This window comes from Calidris pugnax, unplaced genomic scaffold (assembly GCF_001431845.1).
Source record: "Calidris pugnax isolate Ruff unplaced genomic scaffold, ASM143184v1 scaffold9, whole genome shotgun sequence".
Classification (NCBI taxonomy): Eukaryota; Metazoa; Chordata; class Aves; order Charadriiformes; family Scolopacidae; genus Calidris; species Calidris pugnax.
The window spans coordinates 2856952-2881383 of record NW_015090778.1 but is presented as its reverse complement, the minus strand read 5'-3'; the positions used below and the strand labels follow the sequence as shown (position 1 = coordinate 2881383).

The 24432-nt window shown below is 36.6% G+C and overlaps 1 protein-coding gene across 6 annotated transcripts in view; it reads left to right on the top strand.

Annotated features, from left to right (window-relative positions):
• Positions 1 to 24432, top strand: part of STXBP4 (syntaxin binding protein 4) — a 75189-nt gene that overhangs the window by 24435 nt on the left and 26322 nt on the right. For all 6 annotated transcript variants that reach the window (XM_014952134.1, XM_014952163.1, XM_014952126.1 and 3 more), the window contains 7 exons: positions 413 to 525; positions 1190 to 1276; positions 3005 to 3070; positions 8416 to 8592; positions 9848 to 9964; positions 10371 to 10420; positions 11589 to 11722. In XM_014952134.1, coding sequence (XP_014807620.1) covers positions 413 to 525; positions 1190 to 1276; positions 3005 to 3070; positions 8416 to 8592; positions 9848 to 9964; positions 10371 to 10420; positions 11589 to 11722 — 744 coding nt within the window. The remainder of the gene's footprint in view (positions 1 to 412; positions 526 to 1189; positions 1277 to 3004; positions 3071 to 8415; positions 8593 to 9847; positions 9965 to 10370; positions 10421 to 11588; positions 11723 to 24432) is intronic.

Sequence of the window (24432 nt, the reverse complement as noted above, 5' to 3'; positions counted from 1 at the left end):
GGTCAAATTACTGGGAAATGCAGGTGTATAACAGGGGTGCAGATTTCTTTTAATTTTTCACAGCTATCTGCCAAATGTAGAGCATCTCTAACCAGGTACTTCCAAGGTGAACTTCACACTGCCTTTTATTTTCTTTTCTCCTCCACAACTTGTTTCAGGGGTATTTCATCCCAAAACCTGCTTTGAACACTTCTTATTTTTACCAGCTTTACCAAGTGTTTCTGTTCAGAGAGATGTGTCTGACAAAGTTTTAGAGGATTTATATTTTCCTTTAGAAAACTTGCGGAGGACAGACAAGGCATTTATAAGGGATAGTCACACCTTGTTATATTAGTAGTTGTGTTGCATCTAGTGATACTGCTACTAAACTGAACTTGTGGACTACAGCAAAAAAATCTAACCTGTTTTTTAGATTTTGTTGAAGTTTCAAGGAATCTGTTCTCCATGCAGTCGAATGCAACAGATGATGGCCAAAAGTCTGTAACATTCGGGGTCAATGAAATTGCCAATTTACTGGATTCAAAGGTAAAATGTGTGCCTGTACAGTGTTTAACTGTTGGGAGGAGATTATTGGAAAGCTTGTCATATGTAAAATGACTCCAAATCTTGGGCAGATGTTTAGTACCAGTCTGTATCAGGGTGTTCTTTAAGATAACCTAGTTTCTGTGAAGCTTTTAAAGCAACCTACTTCGCAGAAAGCAATTCATGTAATTATGTTGTGATTTGTTCTAAGTATGAACAACAGTGATTTACTGGGGTTTCCTAATGGATTACATAGTGGTACTACCTGTGTGAGTGATAAACAAGTATTAGGCCCTGTGATTTGAACTACTGCTACCATGAAAATCACTTTATTCTAGAAATGTCTTTAAGACAGAACATTTGCAGCATAGGAATACTGTAATAAAGTTATATAATGTTTAAAACATTGAAGAAAATGAGCTATTAGTGTTGTATTCTTGGTATTTTAAAAAATATTTTTATTAATCCTTTTTAATAGGAAAAATAATTGTTCCTTTGGAAGACAAGAATTTTCTTAAACATTTTCAGTATTTTCAGAGCTTTAAAGTATTTTAAAATTTAGATTATCCTCTCATTTTATTAACAAGACCTTTTAAGATTAGATGTTAAAGATTGTCGAAGATGCAGTTAGTAATACATTCTAACCTACCTATTTAAATACACACAGTGTGTAACCTGTGATTCTTTGGAGGATGACATGGAAAGACTTAAGAAGGAAAGAAATGAAGCTTTAAAAGAAATTAGTAAATTAAAGGTAATACTTAATTTTTATTTGCTTTAAATTATTCAAGAGACTAACTTCTCTTTGAGTGTATATAGTAATTTATTGTTTTTCTTTTGAATTTGCAATTTTTGATGGATAAATAAAAAGGCAGAGCAAACAGTCCTAATTATGTTTAAAGATTGTATGCTTACAATATATTTCTGGAGACCATGAATTTTATTTGTTATACTGAATACTAATGCATTTTTAAATCTGGTTTACAGAGAAATGAGACTGAGCAGTCATTTCACAAAAGTGAATTTGGAGAAGTGACTGATTTGCATAGCAATTTTATTTAGAAATGTGTGATCCTAGTATCGGCAGTGTCTGAGCATATGCTAATACTTTTAAAAGAAGTCAGTACTGCAGGATGAATTAATCTCTTTTCAAAATTAATACATATTTTCACAGACGTTACAAAATGCAGAAGACCTAAAGGAACAAATGTATTTATTTTTTATAATACCCTGGGTTACAACCATGGTCCTATGGTCCTTAATTTCTTTTTTGAGAACTCAAAAAATTCTGGTTCTGCATTCACCCTTCCTGACTGTTGATCTCGGGCAGGACTGGAAAATTGATCCCAGGATACAGGCAATTCTGTAAATTGCTTCCAGGTCCAAAAAATTTGTTCTTGCTATAGATTACAAAAACATTGCATTGACGTGCCCAAAGATCTGTTCTTCCTTCTGAAGATTTTGTACTGAAATGAAAGAACCCAGTTTTCACTGAACATTGAAGTAGTGAATGCTTCACGAGTCCCTAAATTGCTGATGTCAAAAACTGGCAATGATCAATGTGTAATTGCCTCATTTTTTATACTCTTCCCTTAACAATCTACAGCCAAATATTTGATACTGGTCTGACTATGAGAATCTTTATCCTTTTATAGCACTTTTTTTTTTTAAAAAAAAACTTTGTTAGAACTTTTAACCTTTTGAAAGTGGTGTACCTACAGGCTTCTGGTATAAGTAGGTGAGTGAAAGAATGGTCAAAAATACAATGCTGAAAATAACTTGACATGAATATTAGTCTGTACAGCAATCTGTTAAAGCCACAAAAATATCTTTATTCTGCTAATTTGCTAGGTGGCTAGGTAACGAGACTTAAAATGTGTATGTAACTTATATCACAGAAATGTGCAGTAAATAATCCTCAGATGCTCAAGAAACTTCAACAGTATCAATGAACTTGCTGAAAAACTAGGTTTTAGAGGTTAAAAGTTTGGTTTTGTCACAGATTTTGTAAAAGCTGTTGATTCTTGTTTCCACCAGAACTTTTTAGATATGTGTGTTTCTGATTGTATGGGCACAAACTTGAGCATAAGAAGTTCCATCTAAACATGAGGAGGAACTTCTTCACTTTGAAGGTGGCAGAGCCCTGGCAGAGGCTGCCCAGAGAGGTGGTGGAGTCTCCTTCTCTGGAGACATTCAAACCCTGCCTGGGCACGTTCCTGTGCAGCCTGCTCTTGGTGGACCTGCTCTGGCAGGGGGTTGGACTAAATGATCTCCAGAGGTCTCTTCCAACCCCGTATCATTCTCTGATTCTGTGACTTATGTTGTGGCCTAGAAACATAGTAGTTGTACAGAAGGCAGTAAGTACATTGACAGAATTAAGTATTGCTACCTGTAGTTTTGAAAGAGCTAATTAGGTTTTAGGAACAAAAGCTCTTATCTCTTTCAGACCTAATTATTATTTTTTTCTTCTTTTTTTTAACAGGAAAAGTTGTCTGAATCTGTGAATTTACAGAAACAGTTAACAGAGGAGCTACAAATAGTCAAGCAAGTATGTTGAAATCCCTTAAAAATATAATTATTGGTTTTTTTAATTTTTGCTGTGTTTCATGGAAGGGAGAGGGGAGCACTTTTTTCTCTCTTGATGCTCGTAAGTAAGTCTCATCTCATTTACAGCCTGGATTCAAACCCAAGCAACTTTCCTGGTTCCTGCTTCTGCTGAACATCCTCCCATCAGCTCTTTTCTTCTTAGGACCCGCCCGCCTTTCTTCTCTCCTGTACCACTACACACATTCCTTGTAGCTTTCTCATGGCTGTCTGTTCCATCACATGTCATATGTAAAAATGCAAGATACAGTTTAAAAATCTTTCTGTGTGCTGCTATATTAAGATTAGGTTTGCATTTTTGCTCATGTATGTAGATTTTTTCAGCATCTGCATTATCACCTTTTATTCCTTGAATATAAGAGAGCTGCTTGAAAGCTTTTTCCGTTAATACTGTGATGTTGCCATCAGTATGCTGTGGGACAGCAGGGAAATATATTGAATTCTTTTTTGGATAAAATTTAACTGGAACAGTGTTCCAGGAGTGCACTTCATGTTTCCATTCGCTAATGGGTGTTCAGTCTGTTGCTCTGGCCTGGAGCAGATGTTCAGTCTGTCAGCCTGGACTAACGCTGGTACAAAGTACAAACCCCAAAAGGCAAACAGCATGGACACCTGGTCCTCAGCATTGAGTATTCCAGTTCTCATACCTGCTCCTGTTGGGAAGGTGGAGTTGGTTGGACACAGGCAGTTGAAGATGGTGTGTTTTCAGTGGCAGCAATGCCCTTTTCCTACCACCTGAGGTCCTCCTGCTTTTATTTTTGTGTCCAGTGCTGTCATGTGATGGTGAAGGTCAGCGTTGCAGTGCAAACCTCCAGGGGACAAATACTCTGCTATTCTAGTATGTGTTTTAACTAAATGCTGTTGAACAGCGAAATGAAAGAGAAATAATAAATTATATGTAATTACATATGTAATGTGCGACCTATTTTAGGAAGTACAAGTAGGCTTTTAATGGAAATTTTACTTCTGTTTATACTTGGTGCATTTTCAAGTGTGTTACATATATTTCTGCAGTTCAGAACCAATATTGACACAGAGATTGATGGTGATACGAAGTTTTAAAAAAACAGGCTACTCACAGTACAATTTGCCATTTAACTTATTCCTGCTTGAGCTGAAGTTAGTGAAATGAGTTAATGAGTACATTATTGAGCCCAAATGGCCTGGCTAAAAGTAAACAAACAAACCAACTTAAGTTATGTGCTTAAGGTCTTCTGAATTCAGTACAATTTAAACTTTTTTTAAAAAAAATAATCACTGCTTTCCTGAAGAAACACGGTTTTAAATGAGGATACAGGCTACCAGTCATATATAGGAGTATCTTCTGTGGTATTTCTATTGTCTACTGATTGTGAATTGCAGAGATTAAAGCTTAATTAGAACAGACATACAAATATTCCGGTTAATGGACATGTTTTGTTAGTACCCATTCATTAAGTGGCACTTGAATCAGTAGCTAACAGGATAAACAAACTCCTAAGAGTAGAAATATTGCTAAATTTGAAATGAGGAAGTAATTATTTTCTAATATTGGTCTATCATAATGAAAATATCTAAAATTATTATTTTTACTTTGTAATATAGCGCTATTTTTAGGTCTTCCTTGAAATCATATGAAGCTGTAGTTGGCATAAAACATAGAAGGGCACTTTTGTGTACCTGAAGTCCTGTCAACACCATGAATGTGAAATCTGTGATGGTGTCTTTTGTCTTCCTGGATGAGTCTGACTGTATCCTGTGCTGCCTGAAAGTCCTGGCTCATACCAGGGAGGTTGTGGAGTCCCCTTCCTTGGAGATTTTCAAGACCCGCCTGGATGCTCCTGAGTAACATGCTCTAGCTCTAGGCAATCCTGCTTCGGTAGGGGAGTTGGACTAGATGATCTCTATAGTCCCTTCCAACTCTAGAAATTCAGTGAAATTCAGTGAAATACCAACCTCAGTGAGCTCTTCTTTACTACAGCTTTTTAATGCAGTTGCTGCCAGCTGAAGCACCTCAGCTAAACATAGTAAATGTGAAAGGTCCTACCACTGTGGTATCCTCTACTGCTGGACTTGCTTTTCATAGGGCTAAGATTTGCCATTCTATGCTTGTGCTTTCTGGGGGGAAAAGAGTCAGTTTGAAGACCAGGACTTGAATGGCTGCTATTTTGGAAGCAGTATGTAATTTATTTCACCCTACCTGAAAGAAGTATTTGGTTTATTTTTATTTTATTTTTATTAGCTTTTTCATTTTAATATATAGTAAAGATACTCAGAGTTCCTTTAAAGGATGTTTTCAGCATCCAATTTTTGTAAAATTAATGAATAAACATAACTGAATTGTAACTACACTTTTTCGTGTAGTTTAAAAGAATACCTTTGTTCCAGTGTTTGTGGTGGCTGTAATATTATTTGGATAAAGCCTTCTGTTGACACTTGAATTTATCCAAGGAAGAAATAGAACCTGGCTTTGAAAGAAATCGGTACCCTCAAATCCATTCTTTAAGGATTCAGTTTCTCTCCTCCAGCCCAGTTTCTTATTTCTTGTAGTGGCATCATACCAGGTTAGGACGAATGGTCTCATCAAGCATTTATATAGATGGAACATTAGCAGCTGCAGATTCCATTTCTGTTGTGTCTTCTTTTGTACAAGCAGTTGAATGGGACAAGAGAACCTGGTGCTGAAGTGTCCATTTGTTCTTCTGCTGGGGATCCCAGACCTGTATAAGAGAACCTACTGACTCACTGCAGCACCATCTTCAGTAACTGTAGAGCTGGGAAATCTGATGGTGTGGCTTCCCTTTGTGCCTCCCTGCTCTAGCAAACAGCTCTGGTTTGTCAGAAAATGTTGCTAATTCAGTTGTAGCGTGGATAATCGTTTCACTGTAGTGTAAGAATCCATTGTTCGTTAATTATTCCTTTAGGTCTTTCACTGTTGAAATCTGGTCATACTTAGTCTACTATTATAGAGAAATTAATATTCAACAATTGGGTTTCTGAAAAAAGAATGAAGTAGTAAAGGCAATTCGGAATTATAAGAGATTAAATCATTATCTCAAGGAGGTCTTATTTCAGAATGAAGACATCCCATTTCATTATAGCAATTTTTCCATGACTTTTCTCATGTCAGTTTACTCAAATAGTTCCTACATTTGCATTTCTAAGATGCCACCTTTGTCAAGGCCTCTGCGTTCATTTATATTAGTCAAACTTAACATTGGAGCATCTTTCCATTTGTCTCTTAAGAGCCTTTTTCCCACCTCCAGCCTGTTACTGAAGGCTACCAAATCGTCCTTGGGATCAGTAGGGCCCAGCTTTTCTTGCTGGTGAGTCACGGTTCCTTAGAGCGGCAAGAAAATGCCTTCTAGAGCGGCAGTAATTTTGACCTCTACTGATGTAGATTCGTATCTTCTTAGAAGCCCCTGTGTTCTCTGAATTGTTTCTAGGAAAAAGAACTGCTGTGAGCAGGTTTCGGTGGATTGTTCTGGGAGTCTTTCAGCGAGTGCTTTCAGTAACAGCCCCTTGCACGGCTTTTGGTGCTGTGAGAGCAGAGAACTGTCAAACAAACTGGCCAAAGACCTGAAGGACATGCACCACCAAGCTTTTGAATAGTCTGTCTTTCCAGGTGGAGATGATCATTGTGTAGAATAGGGTCATCTGATGCTTTGTGCTTCCAAAAGAAGAAAAAAACCCGCCAAAAATCATTATACTTGCTGTAAAATTAAAGGTTATTTAAATGTCTCTCTTATAACAGAAACCTCTAACCTATATAACTCCAGTGGCATCTGTATTCACTAGTGGTGTTGCTCTTTGCTACATGTGTGATTGCTTCTTTTAATGCTTTATTTTCTAAGAGACCAGAATGTCCTTGGCAATCATCCAAATTGGTATTGTATTGCAAAACTATGATAAATATGAAGATGATGATGTCCTATATATGTCATTGAGATTAGTTTACTTACGGCCTGAAATAAATATATATTGTTTATTAAGGCTAAGAGCGTACGGGTTAAAAGTCATCTGAAACTGAGATTGGTAGGTCATTTATACAGAAAACATTATGAAAAATCACAGGAAAACCTGACTTGAAGAATATTGATTGTACAGAACAAGTACCTCTAAGTTAGGAAATAATAGAATTACATCTTCCTTTGTAAGCTCTCTAGACATTTATATTATGACACCTGTCAAATATTATATGGCATTTCTTCCACAAAAATTGAAAGATTTGGTCATTTAGGTTTTTCAGAAACAGTCTAGTTTCTAGAATATTATTTCCTACTTGTTGCAGATTCTTAGTGTCTGTTTCTTCTCTGCCCCTGTCTGTTTCCTCTCTAGTCCCATTCCCAACCAGGATATAGTTGTGATAATAAAATACGATAGATGAACTAGGAATAGGATATTCACCTAAGTATCCTTAGCTGAGGAATTTGTACAAAGAATTTCTACCTCTGTGAATTAGTATATTTAAAGCTTATAACTTTAATGATTCAGGAATCTCATGTGAAGTTAATTTTTCCACAGATTAGTAAAAGTGAAGGGGGAAGATGTTTTACTGCTTTTGGTGCCAGTGAGTCTGTATGTACGTGTTTTGATGAGCAGTTTGTTTGGTTTTTCCTAGTGAAAACTCATCTGTTGTCCAGACCTTTAGTTTGATTTTTAAAATCTACAAATCAAACTTAACTTGAATGGATGCTCAGTAGTAAAGTGAACTGAGCAATATCCTTCTCTAAATCAGATTTTGCAGCATTTAGGGTTTACTTTGGCTGAATTAGAAGCTAACAGTTTCTAATTTTCTGGTTTCTATACATTATTTATATATGAATTTTATATAACACTCTTCAGTGATAAAACAGGATGACAGTCTGAGCAGGAACTAAGCAGAAAAATAAAAACCAGCACTTTATTTTGAGAACAATGTCAGCTGAATACTTGCATTAGAAGTCCATCTATGTGATGTGCGAACTCTGAATTGTGTGAATTCAGGCAATAATAGTGAAAGGAAATAACATCTCGTTAAAGAACTTTTTAGTACGGAAATGATGGGGCAGATTAACAGCACCAGATGCATTTCTAGAAAACCTTTCATTCAATTAGACGTAGAGTAATCATAGAATTCATTATTTAATTTATTAGGACAATTCTCTCTCTCTGTAAATACCTGTTTTCTATTTGAACATCGTACACTTAAAACTTAGCAATTGAACCATCCAACCATGAGTACCATCCAACTGCAGTACTTTTAGAGCTAAATCTGTACTTCTTTGTAGCTGGAGTTGTAACTTTTTGATTAAATCCTGTCATCTGTAGGAAGCCAAGGCAGCTGTAGAAGAGACAAGAGCCCTGCGAAGCAGGATTCATCTTGCAGAAGCTGCACAAAGGCAGGCTCGTGGAATGGAGATGGACTATGAAGAAGTAATTCACCTCTTAGAAGCTGAAATTGTAGAGCTGAAGGCTCAGCTCACTGATCATTCTGGCCAAAATAAAGTAAGCAAAGCAGTTGCCTGTCGTAGTTACCATGGTTTCCTCGCTGTTGTCATGTATCTTGTTTTCATTTTCTTTTCATCTGCTTTTCTAAAGTAGGTCACTGTTTGTCTTGTATTATTCAATAACTGGAATGATGGGTAGTGAAGGGGGTAATGTGAAGTGTATGAGTCTTCCTTTATCCAGATATCTTTGGGCTCGAAAAACAGGAGCTAGAAGCGTATGTGGGTCATAGGTCAAAGTGGCACCTCTCAAGCATTAAAGAATAGAGTATTTTCTGGTCTGTCTGTAAAGCCTATAGGTATATTTGGATGCTTTTGTACTTATGTAAAAATGGCCTTCATCTTTATGTTTCTGTTAGGCAAATAATAACAATATAAAGTCCCGTACTGTTCTTAAGTAAATTTAGATTTAATCAAGATAATCAGTTTAATGCTACTAACCAAAAATTACATATTTTTTTTAAATTGAGCCTCATATTTTAAAACCACTTCATCTCTGGTGAGGCATTTTAAAGCATGCTAAGGGATTTTTCAGAAAAGATCACCTACAGTGATGTATATTTTTAATAAGAGTGATATATTCTTAATTTTGGAGAGTATTTTGGTCTAGATCTTCTGTTCAGCAAACAGCTGAGCTAAACAAACATGCCCACATACATGTGAAGACTTCACTCGTGGTCCTCTCGCACGAACTCAGGGACTCAAGCTGAACCCTTGAGCCTCTAGAACTTGATCTAATGGGACTCACATTCTGTGTAGCTGAAGTACAGAGGGATGCATAACACTGATCAATAGGTTATACAAGTGCACGTAGATAAACCCTAGGGGGGTCATTTTCTCCAAGATATGCCATAATTACTCTGTTGGCCAAAGGATGTACAGATGCAAACTGGTAGACTGAGGTTGTTCACATACTGGCTATTGATGCCACCCTGCTGGCAGATACTGTCGCCGTCATGTTGGTAGTTTTCATCCATTCATGAATCAGTTCAAACTTTCTTATATTTCAGCCCAAGCACTGTTGTTAGCTGCCAATTTCAATTTACCTTGATATCGTTTGGCAAAATCTGTTGCAGTCTGGGAGCTGATTTACTCGCAGACCAGGCGTACCTGCCTCAGGAGCAGCTATGTTTTTCACAAACGTAGAAAAGAATGTGTGTTAAACATACCAGGCATCTATTTCAATTCACACCGTGTGTATGTCTGAGCCTTGGGGGAAAATTATTAGAATAAAAACCTTAAAATGTCTCGCCCAGGATAACATCCAAGACCTGAGAAAGAGAGTTACAGTGCTTGACTGCCAGCTACGGAAATCGGAATCGGCTAGGAAGACCTTTGAGGTGGCTACTGAAAAATTGCTGCAATTTGTAGAGGTAACTTTGGCTTTCATTTCTAAAGACGGTCTATAAGTGTACGGATCCCTGTAGGAATTTGCTTAATATTTATGGTTTGCTGTACACGAAACAAATGAAACTGATCAGTTTTTTCACCTAATTTTTCACAAACTCATATCAATGTCACTGGAATTCCCCAGAGGAAAAAGGCAGAAAATGTAATATTTGATAATATTTTGAAATATTATGAAACAAAAAGTTATTTTATTATATTTATTTCATTTAAAGGGGTTATAATATTTTGATTTTTACTTTTACACTTCTAGTTGGGAGAAACTAGACTCTTTAATTACAAATCAAATTCCCCACACCCAAAGAGACCATTGAATTATAAGGTATTAACTTTCTGACTGTGTCAATTTAACTTCTTGACTATGGCCAACAGGTTGTGCATGAAATACTTTCAGATAACTCTACTTCCTCGACAGTTTTAAGGTAATGCAATGATATAGTTACTAATATTTAAATGGCAATACTAATATTGAAAAAACTCTACGGTTGTTTCAAAGTCTCCAAAAACTTGTAGCTATTTTTCCTATATTTTTGCTGTATGTTTCTGTGTCATTTTATTGGAGGAGGGGGAATATCATGAATTATAAATTAGGCTTTCAGGATTCAGCTTCATTAAAAACCTCAGAATTAAATTAAAACAGTTAGTAATTACATAGCTATGCTTGTCTGAATGTTTCCATAAAGTAATTATAATGTGCTAAGGATTAATTAAAATTGCAAGGAACCTTAACAGTTGCTTATAATTATTTTTTTATTTTATTTTTTAGATTTGCCCAAGCAATTCTGCGTCATCATTAAGCCAGTAGCATATAAATAAATTGATAACATATATATCCATTTAAGTTTTATTATTTTTCTTGCTTAAAAAGGAACCTAGGAATAGTCAACAAGATTTAGAGCAGCCTTTGGTCCTTCAGAATATCAGTGTGATTGTGCTTATATATCCCAGATAGTGTTCAATTAATATTTATGTAGCAGTAGAGTCATTTGGTCTCTGTTCTGCCATCTTTTTCAGTCAAACTCTCAAGGAAATAAAATCTATTTAAGTGAAGTTAGCTGGAACTTTATTTAAAAAAAATCTGCAGGATCAAATCAACTATTGTGTTGTAGATGTCTGAGTTCTCATATGCTAATTCTAATCAATTAAGTGCAGTTCCCATTTGCACTGCACAAGAGTGGTGTTGCCTATTTTATAAAGTTTGTATACTATATTTTAGTAAATACATTAAAGTATAAAACACAAAGCTAAAGTGAAAGACTGAATAGGTAACAAAAGATAAGTATTGGGTCCCCTGGAGCAGTGTCCCTTCTTAAATGCTAATATGAAAATTACTTTTAAGTAAGTTTCTTTCCTGACACCCACTGAGTTTTTGACATTAGATTTTGAGATGTGAATGTTGATCGAATTGAACTTTCCTGACACCTTTCTTGTACAGACAGAACTGTTTCTGAGGAAAACCCATCAGTTTGGTAGTATAAATCTTCTTTGTTCATACGATGAGACCAAAACCAATCTAGAAATACAAGTTTACTTTATTAAAAGTAACCATTTCTTCTATAATGTTACAAATAAACACTTCTTTCTCTTTAGTGATAGAAGAACAACCTTATCTACTAAAGCGCTTCTTGCGCGGTTGGGAAGGATTGGACCCACTGTCACAACAGCTCTTGCAGCAGAAGCCAGAGACCTTGCCAAGTCTGTCCGTGCCATTTTGGAAGTCGATTGTGAGTGAGCTTGTGCGTCCTTGTGCGTGTGTCTGCATGTATTCACACGCAGAAATACTTCTTCCATCAAATGTTGTGGCTTTAGCATCTTGCTTGCTGACTGGGAGTAGCACGTTTCAGTAGTTGCCATGTGGAGGTTTTTTTCCAAATGTGGGAAAAGGATCCTGAGTTAGAGGTTCTTTTTAGATTGGTTTAGGACTGTGGTATAGGTAAGGGGTCTAGAGTCCTGTGTCTTTCAGAATGGTAGAAGACCTACAAACATAGGAAAAGAGCTGCTGCTGCTGCTAAGGGCTGTCACCTTTGTTTTCCTAACTCTAACCCTTACCATAACCTAAACTTACCCTACCCATGGTCAGAACCTTCTCTTACAACTGGACTGGCCAGATTGGATGGCCTTTGAGTAACCTGGTCTACTGGGAGGTGTCCCTACCCATGGCAGATGATCTTCCAACCCAAACTGCTCTATGATTCTATGACTTCTTATATGGTGATTTGGCGACTTTTCTGTTGTGTGTTTCAACCAGTAGAATTTGTTCACTGTATTATTTTTTTCATTTCATTCCAAGATTACAGAGCTGGCTTAATTCTGGCTACTTAAGGCTTAGTTTGTTCTTCCTGGGACTGATACAGAATGAGGAAAAACTAGTACCTGTCTAGGGTTAGAAGTGGTTTTCCCTATTAGGTCTGAAAAGACCTAATAATTCAGAGATAAACTGTACATTTCATCCCATTCCAGAAGGGTTGACTGGGCAACTGGTAAATTCTATGCAAGCTGAAATTAGTCGCCTGTTACAGAGGGCAGAAAAGCCAGTGGATGGTGTGGGGGACAACAGTGATTTGCTGCCATGGAACAGATCATTTAGAGGTTGCTCAGTGGATTCAGTTTTTCTTTTTAGTTTTATTCTTCTGTTTCCCTTGCCTTTTGCACAGTCTCTTTAACTTTCCGGTTCATCAACAGGCTATTATCTAGCAAAGACCTCATGAAAGGAAAAATGAAAGTGTAATATTAAAACGTTATTTTAATGGCATTCATTGCTCTTCCAAAAACAATATACCAAGGGCTTTCTGTAGGTCAAGATCATCTTGACCTAAACATTATGAGAAAGACATTAGAAGTTCAGCATCACATGGGATTCTAGAGGAGCTGGGTTTCCTTGTCTCAGAAGACATCACCTGAAACTTGTTGGTGGGAATATTTCCATTGACCTTTATGGGCTTTAAATAAAAGTGGTGAATTCAGTCTGTCAGCAGGACTTTGGAATATAAGCTTTAATAACTCTGTATCTTAAACCACACAGATAAAGATCCATTTTCCAAGGTGCAAAGGGTGCATCGGAATGAGATCTCTCCAAATTCTTAGAAATTCAGAGCATTATTGTTAAGGATTTTTGAGTGTGGAATTCAGGAAATGCCCTTCTCCAGAGCTTTTAAATCTGGTATCGATTCATTACAAAAGAAGATAGATATTTTTACTGAAAATTGGATGTGAACTGGAAAAATAAATCATTGGTAGCACCAGAGGAGAGTGCAGGTTCAGTGTCGGTTCAGTGTGCGCTTTCATCAAACTATAATTAGAATATTAAGTACTTCCAGGGTACATTTTTTTCCTGGAAAATTTAAAGCAGAAAATTAATGCCAAATTGAGGAATATGAAGTTTTCCAGAATCATGTAAAACTAGCAGAATTTCCTGACTCTAATACTCTATTTTCATACCAGAATGTTTACAAAATGTTATTCTGCTGAATTTACATGAACATGTATCAAAGCATCTTAATGAAGGTTTTATTGCTGCAGGGAGTGAATGTAGCCTGCAGTTTCATTTGGAGATACATGTATATCCTCAGGTCAAGAACAGAAATTTGTTACCATTGGTAAAAATTATGCTAGCTCATGAGCAGTTACTGTAATAAATTGCCTGCAGTTGGAAATCTAAGAAGCAACTGTGGCTTATTGTAAGATCCCAGGTCCAGATCATCAAAATGATTGTATATTTGGGTCATATTTACCTATAGATGAGCAGATGTGTCAGTTCTAATGCAGCTTAGATGGACTGATAGGCAAAAAGGAAATAGAAATGGACTGACCATGAGTTTTTGGAAAGCCTGTGGATTATGATTGACAATCATTGTATCAAAAATATTAATATCCTTTTTACATTGTTTGGCAATTCATTTAGAAAGGGACTGAATAAATATATTTGTTGAGCAAATGTTTCAAGATATGAAAAATGTCTCATTTGACATTATTTATGCAACAATTATTACATCAGTCTATGGAGAAGAAAGCAAAATAAGAAGATAAAAAGTTCAGAAGTGTCCAGAATATTAGAGTTACTGGTGGAAGTGAAAAGAATAACAGTGTCCAGAAGAAGAGGTAATTGATTTTCCACCAGTGACAACGGTAGAGTTCTGTCACATTGAGTTGTTTCTATCACACTGCACAGGAAATCGTGCAAAGAAAACCTTTAGTTCTAAACACACCTGAATTCTACCGTGTGGCTGTGGCAAACATAATAGGTAGGATACATGTTAGAAAGCTCTGGAGCCACAGCAGGGATCCATTTTACAAACCTGAGGGTTAAAAATAGCTCTGCAGAGAGGGATTTAAAGATTGAACGTCATCCTTCTGAGTTCATTCTGATTTGGAGAGTATTACAGATAGATTTGGGCTCTGACGAGCTTCTGTATGAGATTAAAGCTTGAAACCTTGCTCGCTTTAGTTAAGGCAGAGTAACTATTTAATAGCATTCTGTCTGCAGTCCTCTATACCAGATTCTCACAAAATGGTTCCCATGTATCTTCAGTTTTCTTGCAGATGGACTGTCAAAAAGGGGGCTCTTGGCTGTGTAGCATTTTATAAATACCATACATCAAACAAAAAAGTAGAATAGACATTACATTTCAGACTGAAGGTTTTCCTTTGTTCTTGAAAGATGTCCACAACATAATAACTTGTTAATGAATTCTCAGAGAATTGGAGTTAGTAATTTTGAGTTTGTTAAGCGGATAAAAATGTTTAGCTGGGTAACACCATTTTAGCTCCTAAATAGAACTTCTCTTTCATTATTTGCTTCATTTTGTACAATGTGAAGTAAAGTAGACCTAACCAAAATTACTTTTTGCTTCATACACAATAGATGAGAAACAAAGCCTAGCTACTAAGACAAGGCTGTGGAGCGTTCTTCCAAAACAAAACTGATTCCCTTGTTAAAGATCATCCTTGATAACCAGGTCAAAATGACATATTTATGAATTAGCCACACAAACTGTCCTCTTCCTCCATAATAGCATGACATTTTGCCTGAGGGAAGAGGTTTAAAGAAGTTCAGTGTATTCCTGCAAATCTCCAAGAACATACTGCCTTGTGATAATGCTGCAGATCAGTTTTTAGCTTTGGAGGTTGAATGACAGCTCTGTGAAGTCAGTTTGGCGATTCTTCAAGTGAGGACTCTGTTTAAGAAAAAACCAACTTGTTTTCCAGCGCTTACTACTAGAGGATCCTCAAGATCCAGAAATGCAAATAAGACCATAATAAACAGAATAATCAAGCTCATCCCTATAAAGATCCATCCTTCATCTCCTTGAAAGACTGTAAGCTATTTTTAGAAAGTAAGTCTTGAGAGGCCCTTCTGCTTTATAGAATACAAGCATCTCCTGAAGACATAAAGAAAATTACTTTCATCATACAAAGGATAATAATGCCTCAGTGCAAGAACTGTAGCATTTAGAAGTGGTTGCTGGCTGCACTTAGTAGTCCATATGGTTCAAATAAAGGTAAAAAGAATTGAGAAAGCGTTTTCTTCTTTTCTGTTACAAAATTAGAAGAGAAATACACTTGGTACTGGTAATGGCGAAAATCTCATTAACCCTGGAACATACTTACCTCTTCATAAAATAGCAGGCACTCGGCATTTTGAAATGTGCACTAGCATAATGCAGCCTTCAAGTATTTTGACTGCTAATTTCCTGACTGCCTCTGAAATTTCTATCCAAAAATACAATCTTGCTCTTGTTGATATAATCCCAGTCATCAGTATCCATTAAGAGCTATGGAGCTGCTTCTCTGCTCGGCAGGAACTCAAGCAGTGCATCTTCAACTATTTTTTCCCGTTGTGTTCCTTTAGTCTGTTGTCAGCCTGGGATCTGACACGTGACAGTCATGCTGAAGTTCACTAAAATGATCTCCAAATTAACATAGCTTCTAAAAATCCTTCTTACCTTACTGGTACTCATCTTGCCAGTCACAGTAGTCACTATACATTTGCTGATGAAGATTCTGCAGAAGTTCAGTTGCCCAGTTTCTGCATTTGTTTTCCTTGTATGCTGATAACTATAAAAGGAAGGCAACAGAAAGTGCTGGAGGCCAGCACCCATTCGTGCTTCTTGATGTTAAGTTGCTTTTGATTTTTCGACCACAGTCATACATGTCAGGCATTAAAATCTGTCCCATTCCTCAGTTTAGGGTTTTTTTTAACTATATTATGCTTAATTGCCAACAGTATTCCATATTAAGCAAAGTGTTAGTTGGCCCTTCCCATTCTTTTGACAGTGTGTGTGGAGCAAAGTTACAGCTTAAGAGTCATGAGTCTTCACAAATAATAATTTTGCTATTTTGAGAAGAGCTAATATTGTTAAGTATTCGTATTCCCTGTATTTATTTGTTGCAGCCCTGGTGTGTTTGTTTATTAAAACAGAATTAATGCCATATACATAGTTACTATTTTGTTCTTGAAATTAAAGCTACAGTAGTGCTATCTAGTTTTGTACAGATAATTGGCCGTAGTTCATCAGGAGAGTTCTGAAAAAGCTAATGTGTGAGCACGGGCCATTCCCCCCCCCCAGCAGTTTTTGGTTTATTTCTGTACGTCAGAATCCAGATGTAATTGTAACGTGGGTAGGCATACCCTGGCTAACTTGGCTTTTGTTAATTAGGCTAGTGATATTAAAGATGCGTTTGCAGAGACTGAATATCAAAATACGAGTCCTCTGTTGACCCCAAGAACGCCGTCTGATTCCAGCATTTGCTGAAGCTAATGCTGCTCTCTCTTTTTATATTTTTAGTATCAGAAAGAGAATATTATTTCCTGCAAGATCATCTTTGTGGGGACAATTCTGCATTGGGAGGATAGCATACCTTTAATGTTCTTTCAGCTAATAAACTAGAAATGAACCTTTTCTGCCTTACTGGAAGAGCTGCTTGGGAAGGAGCAGCAGAATGATAACTAAAGCGATAACTCCGTGTATTCATTGTTCTGGCAAGGCCATAAATATTTCAGTGAATTACTGAAATCAGAAATAGAAGAGACCTATTATACAATGTATATCCTGAACGCATCTGTACAGCTCCTCTTTTTAATGGTTTTTTGACTAGCAAAAGAAATAAACCTTAAAATCAGTGCTGTATGCTTTAAAGATAAAGCAGTTATGTTTGTCAAGTAAACATTTTCTGACACAGTACTTCCATTAGAAAATGTTAACTTCATGAAATTAAAATATATTATTCCTTTGAAACTTTCAACAACAACAAAAAGGGTGACTTTTACCAAGAGAGAATTTATCAATGGTTTTATCCAGTGGAAAATTTAAGTTTTACCAGTCCCTGAAGGTTGACAAATTTTTCCTCAAAATAAAAATAGTTAATAGTAATTTCATTTTTGTGGAAAGTAATAATATTAAGTTATGAAATGGACTTTTTAGTGTTTAATCTTTTCTGAGTTGGCATTTAAGAAAAAAGATAAATCCTAGAATCACATTGGTGATTTTGGAGTATGACCTGATCATCAGTAGCTCCTTCTACTTACAGAATCTTAGGGGACTGCTGTCTTTTGCCACAGAATATTGACACAATATTCTTCCTGTAGCATCATGGCATTATACCAAATGTTGTCAACTTCTCAAGACAATGCTCCAAGATCCGTTTTCCCTTACACAAGAGCAGGAGTAGGTGTCCCTACAGGTCTCCACTGAGTTCTGAAAGCAACATGAGACATAAAACCTCCTCCTTATGTAGCAAAAGCATCTCCCAGTTTGTCTTGAATTCAGATTTTAGTTACTTTCTTGTTTGCTCAGTTCTCATCTTGTAAAGACAAGATAGAGCAAGACAGGAGCTTCATGCTGCTGCTGAATGCGTGGCTTGATTTAGTCCCTGTGGGGCAGTGGTTTTCTGGTTTCCAGCTCTGCTCAACAGAAAACTTGATAGGCACAAGGAGCAGTTGTCTTCCAGTTCAGCATGTGCTCTGGACTGGAGATCCCTGCTGTCAACCACACCTTGGGAGTGAGTGACACTGTGCAGAAACAGTGACTGCTACACAAACTTATAGTTCAAAAATTAAACTTAAGGTAGCAAAAAAAATGTAAATATTTTTTATTAAATTGCAGAGTACCCATATTCTTTGCTGATGTGAAAACCTTGCTAGTGCAACACAAGAATATAGTTTGGGAATTGAAATAAAAATTCGTAATTTTCCTTTTACATCTTCAGTGATATAACCTGAAAATAACCCTTGACTTAATTTTAATTTTTCCAATACATAACATCAAATGCACGAAATGAGAAGTTGATCCATTTTGCCCTGTAATATAGACATTGTTGAGTTTTTGCCTCATTCTGAAAATGAGACTTTCATTTAAAAATTGATAGCTTATCAGCAACTCTTTAGATATAATACCAGTCAGATCACAGTGAGAAGCCCAAAGGTGAACAACTTCTGTACTTTCAGAAAAATTAAAATTCAAAGTTGCATAACAGGCAAAATGGTTCCTTTAATCCTCAGGAAAAAAAAAATCCAAGCATATTTAATACAATTTTACAAGGACACAGTCTAGAATTCACAAGCGTATTCTACATAACTGTTTACTGCAGAAAGACTTTTAATCTTCTTCAAATCATTTAAATTTCCAATTTTCCCTGCATGGTAAATAAGAATGAAGAGTTGTAATTTTGACAGTGCTCAAGAACTGTGGTTCCAAAAGGAAAATCTGTCCAAGAATTTTAAAATGTTTCATTACAACAGAAAGGAAGCATTCCACTTGAGGAATGGAATAATGTACATTTTAAAAAATATTTCCAATTCAAATTAAATCAAGTGTGCATGGATATTGAATTAAAGCGGAGCACTAGGACTGTGAGACAAGTCCGTTCTTCAGTCTGTAAATCTAATACCATCTGCTTTATTTCTATCATTTGTGCACCTTGATTAAAATTATTGTCCCCATTTTAAGGAGGGGTTTGTGCCATGAACCAGCTGACTCGCTCATTCATAGGCAGGGGGAAAAAAAGGCAAGGATTTGACAGAAGTTGCCTGAGTTAAATAAATGTTGGGTTTTTTTTTTTCAGTAGGTGTTATATTGATATTTCTTCCTGAAGAGTAACCCATTGTTACTGGAATCTGTTGTAATATAGATAATATGCATTCTTTGATAACTCTCAAATTAGTGATTTGTAGAAATACTTTGTTTTCTCATTACCGTCTGTTATATTTATGCAGTGCATTTTCATTGAACAAAAATGTCAGTTGGTGCCTTGACTGTGGAACGGTGTCAAGTAGCACCTTGACACTGTCTTACCCTCTTAGAGGCTTTATTAGGAAAGGAGAATGACTAATGAGGAAGCGTAGAGTTAAGAACAGAGGCAGCCAGCATAGACTCTGTTAAAGTTTTCTGAAGAAGTTTTGCTGCTTTTGGTTTCTTGTCTTTTTTATTGTAATTGCTGTATTTTGGTACTGTATGTTTGATGCCTTATTTCAGTGCTGCATACTTGATCCAAGTTAAATTTTTTAATGCATGGTTATCCACATATTTCAAAGTAATTTAAAATTATAGCTGTGGTTTCCAAGCTGTAGTTTATCAACAGCCACTGAACCACAAAAGTCTTATAACTGATTTACAGCTTGTCTACAGAAACTTAGCATTTTTACATTCTTTTCAATTACAACATTCATTATGATGATCTAGGAGAATTTTCAGGGTGGGTGGTGATGCCTGACTCAAAACTGTTTGAGACCACTGAGCTATAGCATCCTCACTGCTGAAACAGCAATACTTAGGTGCATGCCTCTACTTCCATAAATAAGGCTAGCCAAGCCAAATGAAGGTTGAATAGTTTATTAGAAATAGTTTATTAGAAGGTAGTAGACAGCAAAAAACATCACAGTTTCACCGTTGGCTGTGATTTTGTTGTTGTTTTAATTTGAGTTTAGTATTATTGGGGTGTGAGTTCAGGTGCTATCTGGCAAGCCTAAAAAAACATACTACAAAGCCTGTTTCTTTGGGCAGGATTGGTTTGGCTTTACCATAAATACTTGGAAGGAGATGAGCGCAGTTGTTTGTTAGATAATATAATATATTACTCCTGTGACCACAAGATGTAAAAATGCCTTGCAAAGGGGAAGCAGAAGAAATGTCCGTGTGTAATGTAAATTATTCAAAAGTTTAGAAAACTAACCCTCAGACAGTACTTTGCCACCCAAGGAATCAGAAAGGATTTGGCTAGAAACATCCTCCAGCAATTAGGTAGTGCATCCACCTGCCTCCAGCACCATGAATTATATCTGCATTAATCCAAACAGCTATTTGTGTAGCATATTCCACTGCTTCTGTAGGCTAACCATTCCTGTCCTGAATTATCTATTAAAAAGCTTTTACTTTGGCCTAAATCCTGGTCATTGCATTTTAAGCCCATTATTACTTGCCTTCATCCCTATAGTTACTGAAAGCACCCTACTGCTTTTGTCTTTATGGCAGCTTTTAACATATTTGAAGCCCATATCATGTCTCCACTCTGTTTTCTGTTCCCCAAAATAAACTAAGTGACGCCTGTTTGTTCATTTTTCCCTTACAGAGCTTGTCTTCTAGCCATTTCGTCACTCTTAAAGTTCTCCAAATTCTCTTCTTCAGAATTATATTGACTTCTGTAGCTGAGGCCTTCCTGTGGAAGACAAAAATGGAATAAAGTTTGTTTGCTTTAATATATAGCACACCAGCTCCCATGTCCCCAGATGGTGTTCCCTTTCCCTGATCGCTTCACGTTACTGATTCATGTGAAGTTTGGGATTTCCTGTACTTCCAGAGCCTTTTCTTCACAACCAAAAGCTGACTTGACATACCCCACTTGCTTCTGTGCAGCTGATTGTTCACACCTAGGGAAGTACTTTGCTTTTGTCTTTATTGAATTACGTCTTATTTATTTCAAACATTTGATCCATTTAGTCAACCTCTTAAAAAATTCTCATCCTGTTTTTCAATGACATTTCAAAGAAATACCTATTTACAAATGGCTTTTAAGTCCTGAATTCTCCTTAGTTGGACTAAAAAAAACACATTTTGTTGAATGTGAGTGAGTAATGACATTGTTTTCACCTACCTGGTCTTACATGTGGGTATTGTTAGAGGACCTAGAAAGTAGACCCCACGTGTTTAATTTGATGTCTGAGATTCAGAACATCACAACTTGTAATTATGTACAAGCAGAGAAGCTAGATAGAAGGTGAGACTTGTAAGGTTGGAAAAAATGTATAGCCTGATCAAATTAAAAAAAAAATATTTAAAATATCAGTTATTAACAAGTTGCTAGCTAATATATTAATGATTGAACATGTATGTTATTATCAATGTTCAAGGCAAGGAAAAAAACAATTCAGTGTCTAAAGCCTATATTTAAGACAGTTCTTTGATGTGACCTAGATTTTAGAGCTCTGTTGTTGCTGCTAGAAAAGCAATTTATTCTCTCTCCATTCAGTTACCTTTAATGAGAAAAGATGAGTCAGCTTTTGAATAGGCACTGTCTGTACTGACTTTCAAATCAAAACATTTTAATAATGAAAAACAAGTAAGTGATATTATTATACCTTAAAATGCAGATGAGCTAATAAGATTAGTTCAGTCTCGTTAGGTTAATTTCCAGCATCTCTGAAGGAAGACTTCATTAAAGAGCAGACCTTTAAAAGTCTATGGACTCATTTAGTTCACACTGTGACCCCACTATGAAAAACTTAATTGACTTTGTGCCTCTTTCATGCAAGTTGTACTTGCTCTTGGTAACTATGGAGACTGAAGTCAAAACTCTCCAGAATCAACAATTTTACTGGATGGTAAATGCTTCCTAAATTTTCCCTCTATTAATTTCTGTTGACATAATGCTTAGAATTTTGCTGTATGAATCCTTAATTGTAGTACAATGTTTTGTCATAGGGGACGAGGGAAAAAACTTCTGAATTTTGTAGCATGGAGATGCAGATTGCTCACGGTCAGGGGACATCCACAGGGGGGACTGGAGTTGGACCTTGAGCTCTCGGGTTCCCGGCTGATGTCCCTTGTTGGGTTTGTGAGCACGCTCCAGTCTTGGGAGGGCAGGTGTCCCCTGTCTCCCTGTGGGCATGTACGTCTGCACACAGGGAGCAACTGCCTCAGTATCTCAGGTACCAAAAAATAAAGTAACCATTACAATATGGAGCTGAACCAAAGGAGTGGTGTGTACTTCTGTGCAGTTCATGCCGAGTTCATTTTCTGTGGCTACACAACTATGAGCATCCTGGGAGAGCTGGATTAGAGCTGGCGGGGGAAACCGATCAGACCTTTGTTTCAAGTGTCAGTGTGTGCTAAAGCTGTGAGTGCTCATCTTGTCGAAGAGGCTCGGTACACTTTTCTGTCAGTTCCTTCAGTTGTCACATTTTTTTCACTTTTTTTTTCAGTAGGTAGGAGTGAGAAGCTGAGGGCTAGCAGAGTTCCTTAGACATATATGGTACGCAAGTGTGATAATTTAAATGGAGAGAAGTGCAGAGAAAGTTGATTGCCAAGGATGATATAGGAAGCTTTTTTGAAGTGTATTTTAAGGAGAATTTGCAAGAGGAAAAATAATTGCTTGGTGCTTATGAAGGAGACCTAAATGAGGTACAAAATGTAGATAAGTCTCGTACTAGATCTATTACCTCATGCCATAAAGCATATGTATCAGTAATGGGAGTTAAGGATGGAGATTTTGCCTTGCATTAGTGATTGCTACAGGTATTATGGTTGAATCCTTTACAGTTAAGGTAAAATAATGTATGCTAATTTAGGCACATGGTAGATTACTTTTTTTCCTTCAGATTTATAGCAAAAAATGAAAAGTATCTATCCTAGTTTCTAAGAACTTTTGACATTATTTTTAATTACTTCAAAAGGAAAAAGTATTCCTTTGGTCTGTACTTGCTGTGAAATGAGCTCAGCAGAGAGTAGTTCTGTGTCTCTCAATTGGAGGTGGTTCATGCCAGCCCCCTGCGCAGTTTAATTTCATCATCAGTGCAAAAAAAGTAAGATATTACTTAGCAAGAAAGACATATCATGTAATACTATTACTTTTTAAATCTCAGACAATTTCTGCTCAATTCTAATTTTAGACAGTCGTTTTAATTTGTTACCAATGAATGCTTTCTAATTAAACTTATATTTAACAGTCACATGCGTCAGTGAGCAATGTGAGATGACAGTGATGGAGGTGGGTGGATAGCACAATAGATGGTGACAAGAGAAGTTGATCCAGTAAGGAAAGGAGGAGACGGATGAATTCCGGGACAGAGAGTAATGAGGGGAGCAAGAGAGCAGGGAAACTGAGGAAAAAGGAAATGGTTTAGAGCTGGGCCTTGCTGTGAAGTATTCCAGGCTAGTCCTGGTGGAGGATGCCCTGTGTGCAGAGGCTGGTATTTCTGGAATAAGAATGTGTTATTCCAGATTCCTTTTAATCAGTTGGAAATAGATTGTACCAACTCAGAACAAGAATGTTCTCAAGAGAGTATTTACTTCTATGAATTTAACTTTTTTTTTTAGCCTACATGGCATTTGTGTAGAATTCGTCAGTTATGGACCACTTCTCTAATTTTATAATAAATAGTATGTTTCCTCCCTTTTCTTCAGCAGTTCGAGATTCATAGATATAAGCAAAATGAATTTCAAATTAACTTTTGCAAAGATTCATCAAAAATTAAGTTTTAAATTGCAGTGTATTCAGTCAGCAGTAGAAATAATAATGTGTTCTTGACCAATCACAAATAGACAGCATCACGTTGGCAGTCGGTACTGGAAAGCTGTAGAAAAAAGCCTGCAATTAATTCGTAGAAATGAATGTTTCTATGTGCACATGCTTGCCATTTTTAAGACCTTATCAGGGATTGCTACTAGATATATAGTTCCAGGGTACTGTATTTCTCTTGCTGTGTCACCAATTAACACACTGTTATTGGAGCCTTTAACATTAAAATAAAATACAACATCTTTGAGTTGGCAAACTAAAGCAGATGGGAGCCAGCAGAGAATAAGGAGTGCTAGTGTGATGATTTTTTTTTTTACTTTGCAGCCTTCTCTGTGAAAGAGGTAGATTTCTGCATTCTGCAGTTTTCTGATTTTCTATATTGCCTCCACCTTATCCACAGAGTCTTCAACCACAATAAACAAGTGAATTTGGGGGAGGTTGGTCACTGCATTCTTACGTATTTTCACTGAACAGCCAGTAGCATTTCAGTAAGAAGCAGTGTAGGTGAAAAATGCAAGAATAATTGTCAGATAATCAGTATGTCAAATGCATTTTTAAAAGCAAATAATGTAAGCCAGTAGGTTATGCAAAATTCAATGTTTGGTGAGGACGCGCTAGTCTGGAATTCCTCTCTGCTTTCATTATCCCTTCCCTTTGAGAGCTTACACTTTCCTGACCTAATGACTCGACAAACGCATTACATTCA